Source organism: Rhamphochromis sp. 'chilingali', assembly GCF_963969265.1.
Source record: "Rhamphochromis sp. 'chilingali' genome assembly, chromosome: 4".
In the NCBI taxonomy this organism is placed as follows: Eukaryota; Metazoa; Chordata; class Actinopteri; order Cichliformes; family Cichlidae; genus Rhamphochromis; species Rhamphochromis sp. 'chilingali'.
In genome coordinates, this window is record NC_137948.1 from 19,102,186 (window position 1) to 19,122,907 (window position 20,722).

A 20,722-nucleotide genomic window follows, 5' to 3' on the forward strand; every position below is an offset into this window, starting at 1 on the left:
GGCAATTGTGCACATTTCATTGCCGGACAACATGAACAATCCTCGCAGATTTTTAAGGATAATGCTTTGAATGTAATAGACTGGGAACCGGTGTTGGGATTGAAGCAAGCCAGCTCTTTTAGTATGCTCCTGCTTGCCCAAGAGATGCCTTCACTCTCATTTTCAGAGGCACACAAGATGACATGACATACACCAAGCATTAGCTCACCCACCGTGCACCAGAAAGCATTTTAATGTGGCAGTTTTGGCTGGTCCACTGAAAAACAATCCCAGTAATCAAATAAATTTTCTGGTTTTCATTGCGCCGCCGCTATTAGCATACATTAAAGAGCTCATTATCTCAGGTCATTTTGCATTGCTCTGTTTTGTCCTGCACCGGGTTGAGGACCACCGCGGACAGCGTGAACATGTGTGCTTCAGCGTGTTGTGCCATGCTCCTGTGTGTTTCCTCTCATTTTGTCTTCCCTCCCTCGTTCTGTGTCTGCCTTACGTGTGCATCTCTGTCTGCCCACATGCGCGTGTGCAACATATGTGAGTTGAATACTGTCAAATAGCTTCCCCATTGCAGTGCAGTCTCCTCAGACGCTTATGTAATGTTATTACCAATCACACATGGAGAGCATCCTGGCACTCTCACAAGGTTAGAATGAAATATGAGGCCGATTATGGAGATCTGAGATTGTATTATCATGATTTCCTTATTATTGCATCATTAATCTATTTTTGTCTCTTGTCTCTATCTCTTTCTTTCTCGCTCTTGTGCTTTCTTTTTTTCTTCAAATCTTTTGCCTATGGCTGGTGCAGAAGTAGAACAAAAAGGTAAGTCTGTGAAGCAAGCACGCCCACATTCGCACATGCGCAAAATCCGGGATTGGGCGTCACTTTTTGATGCCAGCGCTTGAAGCGTTTTGTACCTTGTGGCAGCATGACATCTCTTTCATTGTCACTGCTGCTATATTAAGACAGCTTGATCTCAGCATATAGAAGCAATTTAGAACTACTGGTTCTCATTAGACACACTCCGCTCACGTTATTCCACGGTATGTGTAGAATGCTTCTTAACCAACTCTCCAATGGGCCGAGCACGTTTTTGTGACGAGCCAATGATCAGAGAGTTACGTGGACGTTTAATATTTAAAATGCTTCCCTCATGAAATGAAAACAGATAGCCAGTGAAAATTCAATCAATAGTCAGAGCCTCATGCGTGGGATCTGGAATTATATTATTTGAGAGAATGGGAAAGCCACAGTGCACATCTGGCAACTCTATGTGGATCTGCTCTGTACACACACACACACACACACACACACACACACACACACACACACACACACATATGTATATATATATATATATATATATATATATATATATATATATATATATATATATATATATATATATATATATATATATATATATATATATATATTTATATGCATGCTTATGTGACAACATTCCAGTTGAATTACAAAGGTTCCAATGACTCTTGTCGCACTGGCTTCCCAGAATTTACTACTTCTCCCACATCCCTCATAAAACATGACCCCAGTATTCCAAGAGGAGAATAGTGAGCGTGGAGTGGGAAAAGAATTATTGTAACAACTGCAAAAACAGCAGACAATAAAAGATGTGTTTGGTTCTAGAAAGGAAGAAAGAGCTGTGAGACTAATGAGGAGCTGAGGAGGGAGGGAGAAATGGGAATAGAGGGAAAGGGTGGAAGTAGAACAAAATGTGCCATTTTCTCTTCATCTTTTCGCTGTGAGAGTATCGTATTATCTGTTGAATAGAAGGCATACTGTTGCTGTGCTTAACAATGACAGTGACTATACAACATCCAAATCACAACACAGTAAGCCTATCATGTCATCATCACTCACCGGTGGTTAAGTTAAAATACTCTGTTATGTTTTTTTAGAAACACGTATGAATGGAGGCAAACATTTCAAAAGCTCTGTCAGGAACTCTACTGAGAACAGTTGACATTTTACATCAGCCGTGTAATTTAAACTTATCTAATGTGAAGATGTTTTCTTTTGTTCCTCAGTGTTTCTGTGCCCCGGCATTCTTCGGGGAGTTTACCAAAGCGAACATCTCTTTGAATCGGACCATCAGTCTGGTGCTTGGTGCAAAGACCCGCTGCAGGCCTCTGACAAGATCTACTACATGCCCTGGACACCATACCGCACGGACACGCTGACTGAGTATTCATCGAAGGAGGACTTCATCGCAGGCCGTCCCACCACCACATACAAACTGCCGCATCGCGTGGACGGCACTGGCTTTGTCGTCTATGACGGTGCGCTGTTCTTCAACAAGGAGCGGACCCGCAACATCGTAAAGTTTGACTTGCGCACGCGCATCAAGAGCGGTGAGGCGATTATTGCCAACGCCAACTACCACGACACGTCGCCCTACCGCTGGGGGGGCAAGTCGGACATTGACCTGGCGGTGGATGAGAACGGTCTGTGGGTGATCTACGCAACGGAGCAGAACAATGGGCGCATCGTGGTGAGCCAGCTCAATCCCTACACCCTGCGCATCGAAGGCTCCTGGGACACGAGCTACGACAAGCGCTCTGCCTCCAATGCGTTCATGATCTGCGGAGTCCTTTATGTTGTCAAAACCGTCTATGAAGATGATGACAACGAAGGCACGGGGAACAAGATTGACTACATGTACAACACTGATAAGGGGAAAGAAATGACGGTTAACATACCCTTCCCTAATTCCTACCAGTACATAGCTGCAGTGGATTACAACCCTAGAGACAACCTGCTGTATGTGTGGAATAACTACCACGTGGTCAAGTACTCGCTCGACTTCGGCAACAATGGTAGGTCCAAGCCAAAGTCTAAGATTCCCTTCTCTACCTCTTTCTCATCACTCCACCTCGTTTTTTCATCTTCCCTTAATGATTTCCAATTTCACGTTACTATATGTGTGAGCCAGAAGAAAATTATGGCGGTTAGAAAATGTCTTTGGTACTGAAAGTGATGACTAGCCCGTGATGTGATTTCTTTTAAATCTTCGAGTGAACTACCTTGGCTTTTTTAATGCTAACATTAAAGAAAATAAAACAGTTTTCTTGTGACATAAGGAATACTTATAGGCAGTAATCTGCCTCCAATAATTAATTGTTCAAAATAACTTGAAGAGGAAGAAAAAGGAAAGCACCATCTGTGCTGTCATGATTCTCAATTACGACTGTTCCTCCACCACCCCACTTGTGATATCTGCATGTTTTCAGAAGTCAAAAAAGAAAAACGTTTACAGCTGGTCCTACATATACCACTGCCACTGAAGTTGTGGATGTCAGATGGCAGTAGATTCCTCTACGCGTAAATGAAAAAGATATCATAAAGGCTACCTTGATCTCTACCTTTAGAAGAATACTATCTCCAATGATGTAATGCCGTAAATGCCTTGTGGCTCTTAATGTACCACTTGCCAGCTTTCTCTTTAGTTTCCCCAGCTGCTTAACAAATCATAATGCATTCCTCTTGAGTGGAGCCAGGAGTATGTGGAAGACGGGGGAACTGATGGTGCTTTCACATCCATATAAGATGACAATCTGAACACACTTTAAGCCGTTACATGCACTTTTTTGTTTGCTTTTTATCCATTCATATGTATCTGCTCCCAAATGTTCTCACCATGCAAACTGACTAAAATCTGCAATTTCCCTGTGTCAGTGCTAAAGCGCAAAGCTAACTATTACTTTTAAAAGACAAAAGCAGTTTAAATTTTAATAGATATATGTCTTGAGAGACAGGTTGTTTGTATTACAGCAGCAGATGATTACAGCCTGACACCGGAGTACACAAAAGGACACTTTTTCCAGCCAGTGCAGCTTTTAAATTCTTTGGGCACCGCAAACCTGGTTCATTTTTGTGTTTTTTTTCCTGTCAGAAATAACAGATGCAATCAAAATTCTTTACATGATTAAGCGTAGGGGGTGGGGTCATACATGGATCAGGTCAAATAAAGGTCAAAGTATTTCGATACAGGGTCATAAATCCAGCTGATAAGGTGACTCATTAGGGTTAACAATGAGTCACCTTAAATAGAATTGCTGTATCTGTTTAAAAGCACTAGGAATTCTGTCTATCTAACCGAGGGTGACTCATATAACTCTGGTGTGAGGTTAGAGTACACCCTCCCCTCTTCCTTCCCTCTGGATGGAAGGGCTTAGGCCCCTGGAGCCTGAAGGGCTATTTGCCCAGCGTAATTGCCTTTCAGCACCTTTCTATGGAGTGGTCAAGGCAGTCTGGCTGCATGTCTTATTAAATGATGTCTGAATTAACGCATGCTCTTACAAGCAGTTAGGAGGCACAGTACAAGAAATTATAGAGAGAGGCAGCATTAAACTTGGTTTCTACCGATCAGTGTGCTGTATGTGGAAGGGGGCCATGGTGTAAAAATATGCTTATGTGTATGTTTAGACATGCATAATAATATCCATACCCATGTGCTAATGTACTTACAGTACGGGTTTATTTCTCTATTCATGAGCGTGCATTCGTGTTTATTGGTGAGTGTGAACACTCTCATAATAGAGCTCGGGGTGTCTCAGGAGGCTCTAAAGAGGAGATCAATGGAGATTCAATGTGAAGAATGACCTCCAGTGCACAGCAACAAGCCAGACTGCTGACCAGCGGGGGATAAATACATACAATCAATGCTGCTCCGCACTTTTACTTTCCTCCTCGCTTCACTCCGTCACTCAGTGAAGACAAGAAATAATTTAACTGGCTTAACTGCACGAGTCTCTCATTCTTCTTAAAGTGAGGCAATAGCTCATTAAATTTTTATTTTGTTGCATTTTGGCACAGTGTTTTGCCCTTCCTGCCTTCCAAAACTAGAGAAGGTATTCGACCATTTTATTCACTAACTAAATGCATTCAGCATATACTGCTGTGAGTATGATCACATGTCTCTTAGTCAGTCCAGGAAACAGACCAAAGAAAAAGAGCCATTCTGAGGGTTTCCACTCATTACTGATGTGGCTTAATGCGCGCCTTGTTTTTGTTTTGGCTCATATGGACTTCTTAAGATATAAAATGAGGCAGGAAATGGGCCATGCTCGGAGAGAAGGTTGAGGTAGGCCACTGAGAGCTGAGTGTAATTGGGGTACAACGCAGAGAGAACCAATTACTTTGTTGTGTCTGGATGACAAAAGGCAAATGGTTTAAAAGAATTCAGTCTGAAGTGCTTGCACTGTTTGCTTTTGGAACACACATTTCAATGTGAACAACAGGGCAGGGACGGTATGCTGAAAGACTGAACTCGTGTAAAAGTACTCTTATTTAAAGCAAAAATGGAAAAGATAAACAGACTTGTATTAGGCCGTGGTTAAAAAATATATATATATATATTATAATCATATTATTTTAGCATGCTGAATTAGGCTACTGCGCAGTCAGAGGTCATTGTACACTAGTAAAACAACCTAGCAGCTAAACATGCAGTGTGGATTTTTTTTTGCTCCCTCCACTGGCAGGGAGAACAATTGCAGAAACACTGATGACGTATAAATGACGTCAGTCACGAATAAGAAAAAGACAGCTGTGTTTTCAGACGATGGAGCGGTTGTTGATGTTCTCCTCCAGTGATTGATTGCTGTTATATTCACCTGTTTGGACAAAGCAACAGCAAAGACACGTCTTTAGCCTATTTTTCTTTCAGCCTCGCCGTTTCACTACACCCTAAAGACAAAAGAAGCATGAACTCTGACAAATATATTTGGTCAAAAGCCACAGAAAGCTAGTGAGGAGGTTGTGTTGAAGTCAACATCAGCCATGTATGCTAGTTAGATGCTAGCTTTTGTTAGCTATGCAGCAGTTTGAGTGTGTTTGATTTGATTCACTGGGAAGGATCACAGGGCGGTACAAGAGAAAGATTTATATTATGCGAAATATAATCCCCATATATAACCATGTTTGATTTTATTTATTTATTTATTTGCATTTGGAAAGATTGCCGTTCAACACAGCTTCCATCACCAGTAATGTCCACAACGAACACGTGAACAATGACACAATGGATATCAGACCTAAACATTTTTGAGTACCTAAATTAATATTTTCTCTATCATATATACATACCATGTCTTAATTCGAGTCATATGTTAGAAAATTATCACAATATGCAGAAGTCTGAAATGTTTGAGGTATTTAAAGGTCATGTTTATTTACCCCGGTGCTGAAAATGTCAGGCCTAGTTTCATATATCGCATTGACGGATTTAAAGGGGATCGCAGGGGAGAAACAAATAAAGCAGGTTTAGTTCAGCATGGGCTAACATATGATGTGCAGGTTTTCTCTGTCGCGTCATTGATGTAACACGGAGCAGAAATTTTTCTTTTTGAAATGCATATTTTATTTCTCCCTTGGTACCTAACGAGAAAGTAAACTGTGCCCTCTGCATTTATTGTTAATGTTTGGACTTCTCTCTGTTAAATCGACATTCTTCCTCTCCCTGCCTCTTACACAAACACATGCCCTCACAATGACAGGACTCTTAACATTTCCTCCATCCTGCTCATACGTCTTTCTCTTTCACTCAGTGTTTTTTTCCTCTGTTTTTCACTCTGTCTTCCTTATCTAGCGCCTAATCTGTCCTCCTTTTCTGCTCCCAACCGGTTCCCACATCACACAGCGCTATTTCATTGAGAGTCCTTTAGATCTATATATTATAGAGTCCTACTGAATGCCTATGTAAAGTCAAAGTCACTTGTCTCTGCATCACCCTTTTCTCCTCCCTCACAATCCCCAAACGTTCTCTCATTCTCTACTGTTTATGGAGTTGTTTCATCACGTCTTCTTACATGCATATTATAGAGACTTGCCCTACGCAAGCGGCATGGCTCCGATGAAACATTTGAATAATTTATCACCTCCAGTCTGCCTTGCCACACTTTAAAAAGTTTTCCCAACAAAGTCACAAAATTATTCATGTTATCTGTATCTACGGGGTAGGAGGGAAAAACATGGCTAAAACTAAGAAGCACTGCCTTCTCTGTCTTTGTTTTACTTGTCTTCACTCTCTTCTCATTTTGTCTTGTGCAGGGTTTTTTTTTCCACCTTACTGCACTCTCACAAGTGCTATATATACTCTTTCTAGTGCTAACTCGCAGCTCTTTAGGATTGTGATCTACCCGAGGTCCTAATTTCATGTCTGACAGTCTGATTGCATATTCTATGGGATAGATGCAACACACTGAAATCGGTTTTAAAAAAAAGAAACATTGCGCGAAACTTTCTGGAGTAATCCTGGTGGATTGTTTTTTTTCTGGCAACTGGAGAGCAGTGCTCCAGAAAAAAAAAAGTTAATTAGAAGACAAAAAGACAGCATATTGTTTGACAGTTACTTCCAAGTGTTTTAGTAATAAAAATACAATTCTCACATTGGCACGTTGCTTTTAAGCAATAGATAAGTAGAAAATAAAATAAAATGTGTGGTTTAACCATTAGGCAACACAATATACACCGGAGAGTCAAAATGATCTGTCCTTGAGAGTAATTAAACACTACTTCTGTTATATAAAGATGACCTTGCTTTCAATACTGTCAGGTTAACAAGATGTAAAGGTTGACCTTTGAACTCTTAATGGCTGAAATTGCATAGTTACATTTCCTAAGGAAGTCCACCTCTTTCCTCTTGTTTCCTTTCCTTTTCTCTCCTCTCCTCTCCTCTCCTCTCCTCTCCTCTCCTCTCCTCCCCTTCCTTCTTCCTCTTCCCTCCTCTCCTTTTCTCCTTGACACCAGATTGCAATCAAGCAGCAGTGCTTAGCAGTGCAGGAAATGTTGGAAGCCAGCTTAAGGGGAGAAAGAAAAATACTTAGCGGTTGAAGTGGAGACCATCTTCCACCAGGTCACTGATTAGACTAACCCTCAGAACATTCAAATGCTTTATTAGATAGTAACTTTGAGGAATTTGTCCACTCTTGTCTTCTACACCTGCATCTTTCACCGGCTCCTCAATCGCTGCCTATCTCCCTCACTCCCAAAAACATTACAGCACAGCCATCTCAGCAGAGACTGAGCTCTGCTTCAGAGAGTCTGCTGCACCTGTTCCTTGCCTGGAGTGTGTCCTTATCGATTGGATAGCCTCTGCCAGGCCCTCTGCGTGCATTTGGCCTCAGCACTGCTTTCCTCCTGCCAAAGAGCAGATGCCAAATTAAGCAGGCCTAGCTTGGACAATAGAGTGGAAGGGAAATCCACAGCCCAGCAGAAAGTAAACAGAAACAATAGCAGTTATCGGAGCATGTCCCCATATGTGCATTAGGATTTTACTTTTGACATTTTGACATTAAATGTGCAGGTCAAAAAACGGAGTACTGAGACTGGTTGCCATGTACCATCCTTTAGAAAGACTGGTCCCCCTCCCGATCCCACTGCTGGCCTGCTTTCACACTGGCCTCGAAGATCTAGGCCCAAATCTCCATCAGCTTGGCTCAGCGTATGGATTCCTGTCTTGTGCTTGTTTTCTCTCTCTTTCACAAACACAAATGCAGGGCTGAAAAAAAATACGCTTTTAGAGTACAAGTTTCACGACCTTATGTGCTTTTTGTGCTCATATTTGTAGTTAACAACAATACAGCCATATCGAGGAAGCATTGTAGATCCATGTTTGGGCTTGGATAGCGATCACGCTACATGCATTTCATACCCAACATGCCCAGTTGAACTGTGCCTGGGTTCACCTTTGCAAGCCAGCCAGGGTTGCCCTTAATTTTGAAAGATATGGGGCAAAGCAAACAACTCCCATTCAAATATATTCATTGTATTTTACTAGATGCCTTATAGATAAATTTTCATCGCAGTGCTCATATAACTGACATAAGTTTATAGCCTGCCTGGAAAAGGAGCAATTGAGGCTCTAAAGGAATGTGCTGATGAATCTTTATATTTTAAAACTTAAAAAAAAGAGTTAAAAAAGACAATTTGGTCTGTCCCGTTAGCTTTTTGCTTTGAACAAGGGAGCTTCCTCTGATTAAGAAAGAAGCATGTAATTGGAAAACTTGCTGCAGGTGCCTTAGAGCTCAGCAGAGGGATGGCATGATTATGCAACTGGAAAGCCAACAGGGCTGAGCAGGGATGTGTCTGCATGTGAAGCATTAGCTGTAGATCGTGGTGCGGGTCCCTGGCAGCCATTTTGAGTGAAGCTCTATTAGTGGGGGTTGTTTTTGTGTATGTGTGGTTTTTTTCGTTTTTAATCTTGAAAGTATCGCTACTTTGAAGTGCTCCATTCTGTCTTATCAGCAGACTTGAGCCACTCGCCACAAGCTCTGGTTTTATGTGTGTGTGTGCTCTTCAGCCATAGGGGTGGCATGTTATCGTTGTATGCAGTTCCATTTAGCGCGTGTGCTACCATCAAACCTAGAAAGCGTTTGGGCCCCCAGTCAGATTCATTTTGCCTTTACCCCTCTAGATTCATCCTTCCCCACTGCTCAGAATAGTGTTTGCATGTGTGAGGGCACGGATGCAGTAGATTTTCACTAAATCGTCTCACATTCTCGATAATGTAATAGACACTTCATTCAAGTTCTGCAAAACTTCTCCCTTAATTCAAGTCCCTCTTTGCTTCCGTTTCACTCTGCCTCTCCTTCTTGCCGCCTGTCTGCCATTTTTTTTCTGACAGTGTGGGAAACTTGCCAGGGGAAGTTCGTTTTCCCTCCCCTCTCTCCTCCCTGCCTTCTACCTTTTGTGTTGTGGATTTACGATCCCTCTGTTTACCAAGTGAGAAGTCAACAAGAGCATTCTCTGCAACAGAGCAGAGGCAGCGACAGGCAGTCTTACCCACACAGAAAAACATCACGGCACACACAAACACAGTGCCTGTCTGCATGTCAGATGATCATGTGCTAGCATCCCAGGCTGACTGACAGCATCTCTGTGGCCCCTCCAGTGTGGTGACAGATGACAACTTCAGGAACAAGTTTACTGCCACCCTGCCATTGTCTCTGTCTCACCTTCCCCTGGGCTTGCTACAGGTCAGAAAAACAAATAGAGTAGAATAGAATAGAATAGAATAGAATACCAAATGTTCTTCAGATGGAGTTTGGCAATTGACATGAAAGTGTAGATGCATTTCAGGCACTTCTGAGATTAAGTGTTTATTCTTGTCCGAGGAAGCAACAGAGAGCACAACTACGAGCCCACTGGGTCCATTAGTAACTGATCTTTTGCTTTCAGTTATATTACGCGAGCTTCCTCATCAGATGGAGTTTGCACAGTAGAATTGAATGAGATTAGAGCTCGGCAATTATTTGATCTTATTCATCAGTGCAACTGTAATCGCATTGTTGCACAAATATGTATTATTTGAATGACTGATTTAAAGAAAGTTAATTCAATTTAAAAAAGGAGCGATTGCAGACCAGGCTTCAGCAAATTGGTCAGTTTAAGACGCTGAAGAAAATCTTGTTTCTTTTGCACAATGGCCATTTTTCATCTCCTGGTAAGCAAAGGCAGGTAAGGTAGTGACTCAGGTTTGCCCTAAAAATATATATGTGTTAAAATATGTCACCCACAAGCATGTGCAAGGCTTAGATACGTGCAAAATCCTTAAGTGACGAGCTTGTACTAAATTTGTCAGCGTGTTTTTGTGGCACCAGTTTTGGCAAAGAGCATAGTGTTTAGGTTAGCTGACATCATGAAGTTGTCACGGCACATTTCCTCAAGGTTCCCTCGGTTTCGATGCGGGGAGATATGTCAGTCCCCACAACTGCAACCTCTAGCCTTCTTTCTTCATAAATGTTTCATGGACCTGTTATGTCATGGTCCTATAGTTCCCTACGGTCTCTTACACAGCATCCTGAGTGATGGCGGTGATGAATTCATAGCATTAGAATGTCGTTTTTAGCCAAAATGCTGCAAAACAACAAGGAAAAGGAGGAGAAAACTAAAAAAATAAGAAAACATAGTGCAGTGCACATTTAAAGTAGTGCTGAGAAAGGCTACAAGATGTCTCAGATAGTGGAAGAAAGTTATGAGTGAGAGATAAGATCGGGTGAAAAATGTTAAAAGAACAGCTGAGGAAGGAAGGAAGGAAGAAAGGAAGGAAGGAAGAGAGATAGAGAGCGATGTGCTGTGGCCCCTTACCTATGATGCTTGCAGACTTTTGTGTTACCTCACCCGGAGCTGCCAGCCAGTGTGTTTGCTGCCCTGTACTGGAATGACAGCAGACATCAACCTCAGTCACGCACACGCACACGCACACATGCACACACGCACACGCACACATGCACACACACCATTACTCTTCTATTGTTGTGGCAGAGGCCCTAATGGAGCTTCCCGTTTGAGTCCAGATAGGCACACACACATACTCTGTCTCTGCTTCATAAGTACACACACTCATACAAACACACGCAGATTGACAGCTAGTCCCTAGGCCACTGCCGCCACGCATGATTGATGGCAATGTTCCGTGGAGAATGCATGAGGCAGGGCGGCAGTGATTCAGGAACGGGGAGCAGCACAGTTTAGGTACGGAAACACTCCATTGAGTTGTGAAGGAACAGAACAGAACGTACAGGAGGAGCGGGATGTAAGATGGCTGTCAGTCAAGCAGACAGACAGAAAGGGAGGAAGACAGAATGATGGAGAGAAGCACAGCCCGGTGTCTTTTAATTAAAGTGAGAAAGAAAAAAAATCCACAGGAAGGGACAACTTTAGTTCACAGGAAACAATGTAAACACCCACTCCATTCAACAACAACCCACACACTCGCACTTTATTCTCCACTCACATCTACCCAACAAACCCCCCTACCCAAAAACAAGGAACAAATTAAAATAGACAACATTTATTAAAACAATGCAAAAAGTAAAGCAAATTTTTTCCACAGTCCATTTATAACTTAATGGGTTGTTTCACTTGTTATTACGTCTATCGCGTAGGTTCACTGTCTAATTCAAATCAGTGGAAAATTAATATGAAATTAAAATCAGTAAGAGCTAAACAGCTGCCACACACACACACGTGTGGAGTTATATTTAGGCTCATGTCAGACTTGCACGTCTTCAGTGAAACATCTGCAACCCTACAGTGTCAGTGACCACCGTGTAATACGTATTATGACCTAAGGCAAACCAATGAGAAACACAAGTCTCCTGAAAATTTTGAAATCAATCATTTTAGCACGAAGGCAGTTTTTAAGCTTATTGTTATTATTTTTTAAACGGAAAATTTTTAAAGAACCCTGTTAACCAGAAATCAGAAATACGAAATGTTTGAAGGCACGTGCAGCTCAGTCTTCTCTAAACAGCTTTTTGGTTATCATTGCTTTGTGTGTTAAAAAAAAAAAGTCTACAAGCTGACTATTAGAAAATACATATTTGTGTGGAAGAAAGTAGCATAACGTGAAATTGAAGAGTTCATATTTGAGTTGCCTTGTGATCTGTGCTGTGTGTGTTTGCGTGTCACACACTGTGGGATTTGAATAGCAGGGTGAAGCCAGAACACATTTTTAGAATCTTCTATTGATTTTTGTTTAGTAACTAAGTTGTAGCTGAATCTAAAAATACCAGGTGCAAAAGTGCAATATTATTAAATTATTACAGTGTAGTTTGGAGACAAGGCAACTCACATAATGTGGAATATGTAAACTTAATAGACAGATATCTGTAATTACAATCTTCTAAAAAGTGCTCTTGTGTATATTTTACATATACAAATATGCTCAGCTGTATAGTAAATGTGCGGCGGATGAGACTAATCTGTGCTTTTGTAAAAGGCAAGTAACAATTAAGCTTTAGAGACTAGTCTCCTCCAGTGTACGGTATTTAACTGTAAATCAAATTTAAAAATTGTTCATTTCTTCATATCGTTTTTTAATCGTGCAAGACTGATCTTGCAAAGAGAGTGAGACAGACTGGTACAGCCTCTGCATCCACAATGGCACAGACACTTCACCAATATACTGTACGCTTCCCATCATCTCATTCATTCATTCTTTATTTCTGTCCCCTAAACAGGGTCAATGTGAATAATTGAACCTCTTTACAATTAAATATTGACAATAGAAGAGTGTGCCGTATGCATTTAAGTGGCCTTCCTACCTCTTGTGATGTCATAGTGCTATGAATCATGCATGCCACTGAAAGAATGTTTTTTCTGCCAGGTTAAGCAGCAAGAACCATTAGTTTCCCCAAAGGAAACACAGATGCAGGGAAAAACCAATCACTGGTCTTGCTTTGAGCTGGAGAGTTGCAGTTTATACACTGAAACTTTTTCACAAACCCAACTTTGCCACACACGTTCAAGTTTGTTCTGTTATAAGTGTTGTTGGCTGAACTGTTTAGAAACATGTCCTGCAATTGATGGTAATAAATAGGACTCGATAGTAGGAAACGACCCCACAAAGATCTGGCGCATGACCGCACTGACAAGGATGAAACACTAACATTGGGAAGTCATCAGAAACATGAGCTACTCCCTGTCAAAGCTATTTGGCACCGTGTAAACAAATCCCTGCAATGTGTTTGTGTCCGTTGCTACATTATTTATGCTTATTTGATTGCTCGAATCATTTGGTGCTAATGCGGATGGGTCTTTTAACACTGTACATCTTATGTTTTTTATCCCATGGATGAACCTTGAAGGCGTAAGCCCTAGCCTCCAGGGCTCACAAAACCACCTGTAATCTAATACTGTGGGGATCCACAAATGTGCACAGCACATATTTTTCCTTCTGGCTTTTCGTTGAAGAACTCATGCTTTGTGTGTTTTTGTGAATTTAACCAGTCTCCTCTCTCCTAGACTTTCGCCCACCTCCCATAATCCCCCCAAACCGAGGAGGGGGACCAATTGGTGGGGGAGGTTCCTCTTCATCTACCAGCCGTGCCGCCACCACCACACGGTCTCCCCCCTCCTACACCACTCCAAGGCCTCTACTGACTACATCCCCTGGTCAGCGGTATCGAACAACCACCACTGTCCGCCAGCCCATTCTGGTTCCTCCTGGAGGTTCATCGTCTGACAGCAATCAGATTCCTGACACCAATCAGAAAGTTGGGGGTCGATCCCCTCCAGTGCAAGTCCCTCCAGCACCCCCACAGCCCCCAATCCTCCCTCCTCAAGACTTCTGTAATCCAGTAGTGACAGCCGACATATCGTGGCCTCGCACACAGCAGGGCCAGACGGCCAAACAGCCGTGCCCTGTAGGGACACTGGGTAAGGAGGCCAAATAGTTTCTATCGCATAAACAGTTATACATGGTAACAGTGTGTGTGATAATCTATATATTACTTTTTTTTGTTTTTTCTCCTACCAAGTAATTATTGGAAAAATGATATAACACTCACACACATACACAACACTTTGTCAGGACAAATATTCGTGTTTGGGTCAGTTAATACACACATCAGTAATGATTCACCAATTACACACACACAGGCAAACACAAAATGCTTAGCGAACCCTAAGGAGCTCAAGAGTCTTCCTTTCTCCTTGTGAATGTCAGCGCTGTCATATTATCTCCCCTTTGCTTATCTTGCAGGCGTGGCTACATACATGTGCGTAGCTCATTTGGGCCACTGGGATACCCAAGGCCCTGACCTCAGCAATTGCACGTCACCTTGGGTCAACCACATCATGCAGAAAGTAAGTCTGAAAGCTACCCCCAGACCTCGTGGCTCCTATCAAGCCCCAGTTTAAGCTTAGCGCATGATGAACATAGTTCTGGAGCAATTTTTCTCACGCATGAAGGGGCACTGGTCACAGGGAAAGATTTAGGCCATGTATCCATCCTCATTTGTTAACCCTAACTCGTGTTAGAGATTTGAGGGATATGCCATAGCTGTAGGAAAGAGGAAATGTTCAATAGCATCCCTAATTCACAGTGGGCTCTTATCTTAAAAGGGTAGCAGACCTCATGATAGGCTTATTTACATACAGTGCATCATTTTTTTATGGAAAATGCGTTTGGTACTTACTTATACTTTTGCTGCCCCATTTTTTATGACAAAACAGAGAAAATCTGAGGTGCTAAAACAGGAGTTCTCTCTATAACATAATGCTTAGCTTAGTATATGCTTAGTATATTGCAAATGTATTATTTTTTCTATTCCTTGTGTCTTTTTCAACTTCCACTCTTTTGCACATACATCTCTTCCCTGCCGATCCGTCCTCCCCCCTCCTGTTACTTCTCCATCCGTTGTTGCCTTTTCCTCTGTCTCACTGTGTACTTGTAATGCCCTCACAAACTTTTTCTACTTTCTCAAACTTTCCCTTTACTTCTCACCTTTTTGTTTTATTTGTTTTTTTTTCTTTACTGCCATCCATCTCTTCTTGCACATTGTGACTTTCCCATACCCTGTCATCCACTCTGACATGCAGCTTCGGTCGGGCGAGACGGCAGCAATTGTAGCCAGGGAACTGGCAGAGCAGACCAAAGGACTTCTGCATCCTGGCGATGTGCCATCTACAGTGCGGGCCATGGTCCAACTAGTCGAACTGCTGGACGTCCAACTCAGAAATCTCACCCCTGGGGGCAAGGACAGTGCTGCCCGCAGCCTCACCAAGGTACTGTCTTGAGAAATAAGAGGTAAATGTAGGGCGAGTGAGTGAGTAAAATCGACATTTTCTTGCAAGCGTTAGGATAGAGGGGTTTTGCAGTTTAAAGGCAAGTAAATTAAGAGAAAGAGAATTGAGAGCGAGGGAGACAGAGAGAGGGGAGCAGATAGAGGGAGTCTTTGATGTTAACAGTAAGATGAAAAGCAACAGTTGTTAGTATTTTTGCCTTACGCTCATTCTCAGGGGTTAGGAAAGTCTCTCCGTGCAGAGTTTGATGAAGAGCCATACATAAAGCTGTAGATTTCAAAATGATAAATAGCTGCTTTTAGACAGTATTTTATCTTCTTCTGTGTGTGGCTCTTTGTAACAAGTTTTGCTCGACATTATGGCTGATAGATAACTGCTTTTAGTCTTTGGCATAGTTCCTGAACTCTTTTCAGAGCAAGACCCAAATTTAATAAAAGTCCATCTCAGGCCACGAGGAGTTATTCTCATTAAAACATACGGACATGTTTTACGCCGTAGCTCGTTGTTCTAATGAACTTCAGGCTTTGAGCTATAACTCCGAAGACATTGTTGACAATTAGGCTCGAGCGCTCACTTTGGGATTACGTTAATGGAAACTCGATTCCAAGTATGCAAAGGATCTGTTTTGTTATGGCTGTAGATAAATTTAGTTCTGCGCCATGCAGGCATGTAGGCATTCAATTAAAGTGTGTTAAATCACGGGGGAATGGTTGACTGGCTGGCTTGGCTGGCTAATTGACTGACTGAGTGGATGCTGGACTGTTTCTTGATTGTCTCTGCTGAGGTCAACGGTGATAGGCGGGGTTTAGCCACCGGACTGACAGCTGCTGCCACCGCTTTGGCAGCCACTGCCTTTTTTATTTAGCTTTAGCATCCGAGTCCCTCTGTCGGTGTTGTCTTCCGCTTTTCCCCATTTACCTCTTATTGTCTCACTATCACACACTTTAAATCTCTTCTCCTTCCTCTAAGTAATTCATTAACATGTGGGAAGTCGATACATACTGCAGCAAGTGTAAGTGGAATCAATTAATCTGTGTTTTGCTGTTGACCAAATGGCCTGTTAACTGTTAGATATGTAGAGAGGAAAAAAGCCCTCCATTGAAAAGGAAAAGTGTTCCTCCTGATTTCAATAATGGACCAATTACATATAAATCTAACTGAGTAATACGCTAGCATATTATGCAAATATTTGTTTGGAAATCAAATATGACCAATGACGCACGAGTGGCACAGTAATTAATGCCATCAATTCACTTGACAGTAGATGCACAGAATGAGTGGGGGGGGGGGGGGGGGGGGGGGGGAGAGAAATGGAGGAACAGAGGAAATTATTAAGACAATCTGGAAGAAAAGAGGAGAAGAAGAATAGAGGGGAAAAAGCATGAAAGGCAATTAGAGTATAAGGAATGACAAAAGGAGGGGAATGAGGAGAATAACAATATATTTTAACCATCAAAGCCTTTTTCATGCAGTAGTAATGAAGTGGGTGTAACTGTCTTTGTGTGTCTGCGCGTGTGTATGATTGAGAGGTGTTATATCGCTAACAGCTGAATTGTTTGAATTTGCAGCTTCAGAAGAGAGAAAGGTCCTGCAGGTTTTTCGCACAGGTATTTCCGTTTCCCGGTATGGTTGATTACTTTGCCACACCACAGTCCCACGTGTTTTTCTTTTCTTTTTAACGCTCAGCATGTAATCTAGCAAGCAAGCTTTTGTGTTTGCGTGTGTACATGTGATCAAACATTACAATGCTGCAGTGTAGAATTCGAATTCTACGCTGCAGCATTTGTCCAGTGGTTTGCAACCCAACCCTTTGAAGAGGGCGGCCATTTTAACAGGGGGGACTACCCACTTGTGTCTCCCGGTAAAGTTTTAGTCTCCTCAAAGGGTTTGCTGACATTCTTTTGTTTTCAGCTTTAATTTTTTTTTCTTGCAGTCAGAATCGATAGTACTGATAAGAGGCCATGATCAATATCAATAATAGCTCATCTATTTCGCAGTTCTGTCTGCAGAATTGTAAACAGGCCCGCCTGAAACCAAACGACTCGCTATCCATCTCCATTCAATGAAATGCCCTCTGTGTTGGTGCATCAGAAAGAAAGAACTGAGTATGATGGATATGCTGTTGCATATTTGTTGATCACGGCCTCGCTGCCTTAGAAATAATAGAGGCTTTATGTTTGTGGCTCAGTATTCATTTCATGTTTTCATTGCTGGTCTGCTTGTGTTGATGTTTGTATGTGTTGACGCCATGGGCCGACACCGCTAACAAAACAATCTACCATCATTTAGGCATGTTTCTGGTCAGCTAAAATCACTTTTCAGAACATCAAAAGGACCCCACCTTCCTCATCAATGAGCTGTAGACTAGATAGACTGCAGTCTCGTTTTCTCTGTCGGCACCCCTGACAAACACACACACACACACACACACACACACACACACACACACACACACACACACACACACACACACACACACACACACCAGTGATGGGGTAGCTCTTTTTCTCCTGATGCAGGCTTTTTTCCCACTCTCCCCCTGAAAAGTCTTAACGTCAGCACCAGTCAGCAATGTCACATCACAGAACATGGTTTAGGACTATATGCAAGCTGACACACACAACTCACACACGCACGCACACGCAATATATAAATATATTTTCAACAATGATCTTGTGCTGTCACATCACAACCGTCAGACTTTTTGATGTGTCTCCTTAATCCAATGCAAGTGCCATGTTTCAGAGACCGGCACCATTTAGACAACTTGTTACAGGTTAAAATCAAAACCACCACACACTTTGGGTTCTGCAGGGGGCTGGGAGTGATCGATTATATAATTAGCCTTAGTAATGTGAAACAAAATTATACCAACAGTCCCTTACTCTGCCAGATAGAAATGCGCGTGATTAGGGATGTGGTGTGGTGCTGCCCTCTTCTCGTTAATTATCTACAGCACTAATTGCCAAGTGAGGAGAGTGGGCAGGAGGTTTGGGTTCTTAATAGAGACAAAAAATAATTGAATTCTCTCTCTCCTTTTCTTTCTCTCTCTGTCGCTCTTTCTCCTCCGCTCTCACTCTCACACTCCATCTCTCCTCCTCTCTCACTTCGTTTGGGGAACTGGGGACTCGTTTCATGTATACTAAATTGGCAATTTATTCTTGATGAAGTTGGTGGTGTGGAGAGGCTTTGATGATTTAGGGTGGATTGATGGAGGGGGGTAGAGTCTGTAAGGTAGAAGGGAAATGAGAAACAGGGAAGGAGGGACCAGAAATTAAACAGAAAAAGAGAAGAGAGTTACAGAAACAGCAATGTGAGGAAAAGAGAAAAAAAAAACAAACCCCAAACAATGAAGGGGGCAGTGAGAAGACAGCGATGCTCAATGACAATGTCTAATTTGCCCTCCATTTATGGATGGCAGGTCAGAACATGGCATGCTGTGAATTTAAAGCCTGATTTAGCTGCAAACTCATCCTGTCAGGGAAGACAAACTCAAACAACAACTGACAGATAAGCCTGCTTCTCTGATGAAAACATTTTCAAAACATGCACCTTCTCAGAGCTCATCCAAGCGAGTAAAAGGGGAAAAAAAAAAATTCCATTCTTTTCTCTAGTCTCACATCTTTCCGTGCTTCAAGACGTCCTAACTCTTTCAGGTTACATGTTACCGTGCATGAGTGTGCACATACTGTACATCCACGTGCACGCGCTCGAGCGTGTGCTCGCGATCCCCTTGTGTAGCTCGGAGTAGGAGACCAACCCAGCTCTAGTCTGTCTTGCTGCTGCTGTTTACGCTGGATTACCCCAACGCTTCAAAGCATTTCGCTTCTGCCCCATTTACTGGTGTGTGCATGTGAGTACGTGCATGCGTGCTGTGTATATGTGTGCACGCATGCACTCGCCTACCCTGCAAATACGTGGCCTCACACACGCACACATTCACTCATACACACACAAACGAATGACACTCTTATCTGTCTCTGCAGAGTCTCTCCCCTCTTTGAAGACCCCTAAAAAAACCTGTCTCTATTTTAGCCCTCAAGTCCTTATACTTGTGCGGATAGAAATGTCACCAGAGCTTACAGGCGCGCACACGCACGCACACGCGCGCACCCAAGCATATATTCTATCTCTGACTTTCTGATGCTGAGATGTCTGGACCTCAAGGAAATCATACCCCTTCTTCTCCTTACCTATCTTTCTCCTCTTCAGATATAATCTCGGTGCCAGCGAATTAAATTAAATTTCATTGAAAAAAAAATTATATGAAATTGAAAATGCACGATAATCAAAAGTTCAATAAAAAGCAATGGAAAGTTTAATGAGAGTAGAAAAATGGGGTTATCTGAAACACATCAAAGTGAGCGGTTGGGAGAAGCACCAGTCGCGTGAATGAATGAAAAGCTGCGCCATTGCATTCATATCTGCCATGTCTACAGGACATCCTCTCCACTGAGCATCTCTCTTTGCCTGTTCGGCTACTGTACAGCAAGTGGAGCAGAATGATGCACTACAAGTCTTCTCTTAGCTACTTGTGCACACACTCAACTGAACACACAGCCATGAGAACACATACGTTACATGCAGCATGTATCTCAGTCCCTTTTAATATGTTTCTACACCATATATTTATGAGATATGCACATACACGTTCCCACACTCGATGCGACAATAAGGCAGCTGAAGAAGTTAAAAATCCTTTTCTCATAAAGCACAGATCACATAAAATTCTGATTGTAAACAAACTTCATTGCATGGTTTTGCTGCCGGGGCAGCACAGCAGTGTGGTGGTTAGCACTGTCACCTCACAGCAAGAATGTAATGGGTTTAAATCCAAGCTGGGGCCTTTCTGTGGGGACGGTATGTTTTCACCTGTGCCTCCATGGGTTCTCTCCAGCTATTCTGGCTTTCGTCCACAGTCCAATGATATCCTAAGGTTAATCTGTGATTCTAAATCGGTGTGAATGTGTGAATGTGAGTGTGACTGACTCCTCTGTGCTCGCCCTGCCTGTTCCGGGTGTACCCCGACTCTTACCCAACAACAGATGCGATAGAAAATAATACAAATAGGCAAAAGTAAATAGCAAAGTATAAAATCAATCACAGAAATAACTAACAAAGTTATTAACCTCCTAGGACCTGGCGTCCACATATGTGGACATCACATTTT

General features: G+C 42.4%; 1 protein-coding gene across 1 annotated transcript in view; it reads left to right on the forward strand.

Annotated features, from left to right (window-relative positions):
• adgrl3.1 (adhesion G protein-coupled receptor L3.1) overlaps positions 1-20,722 on the forward strand; it is a 125,230-nt gene that overhangs the window by 64,142 nt on the left and 40,366 nt on the right. The window contains exons 6-11 of the mRNA XM_080879702.1: positions 805-819; positions 2,049-2,837; positions 13,771-14,184; positions 14,510-14,613; positions 15,349-15,534; positions 17,121-17,159. Coding sequence (XP_080735828.1) covers positions 805-819; positions 2,049-2,837; positions 13,771-14,184; positions 14,510-14,613; positions 15,349-15,534; positions 17,121-17,159 — 1,547 coding nt within the window. The remainder of the gene's footprint in view (positions 1-804; positions 820-2,048; positions 2,838-13,770; positions 14,185-14,509; positions 14,614-15,348; positions 15,535-17,120; positions 17,160-20,722) is intronic.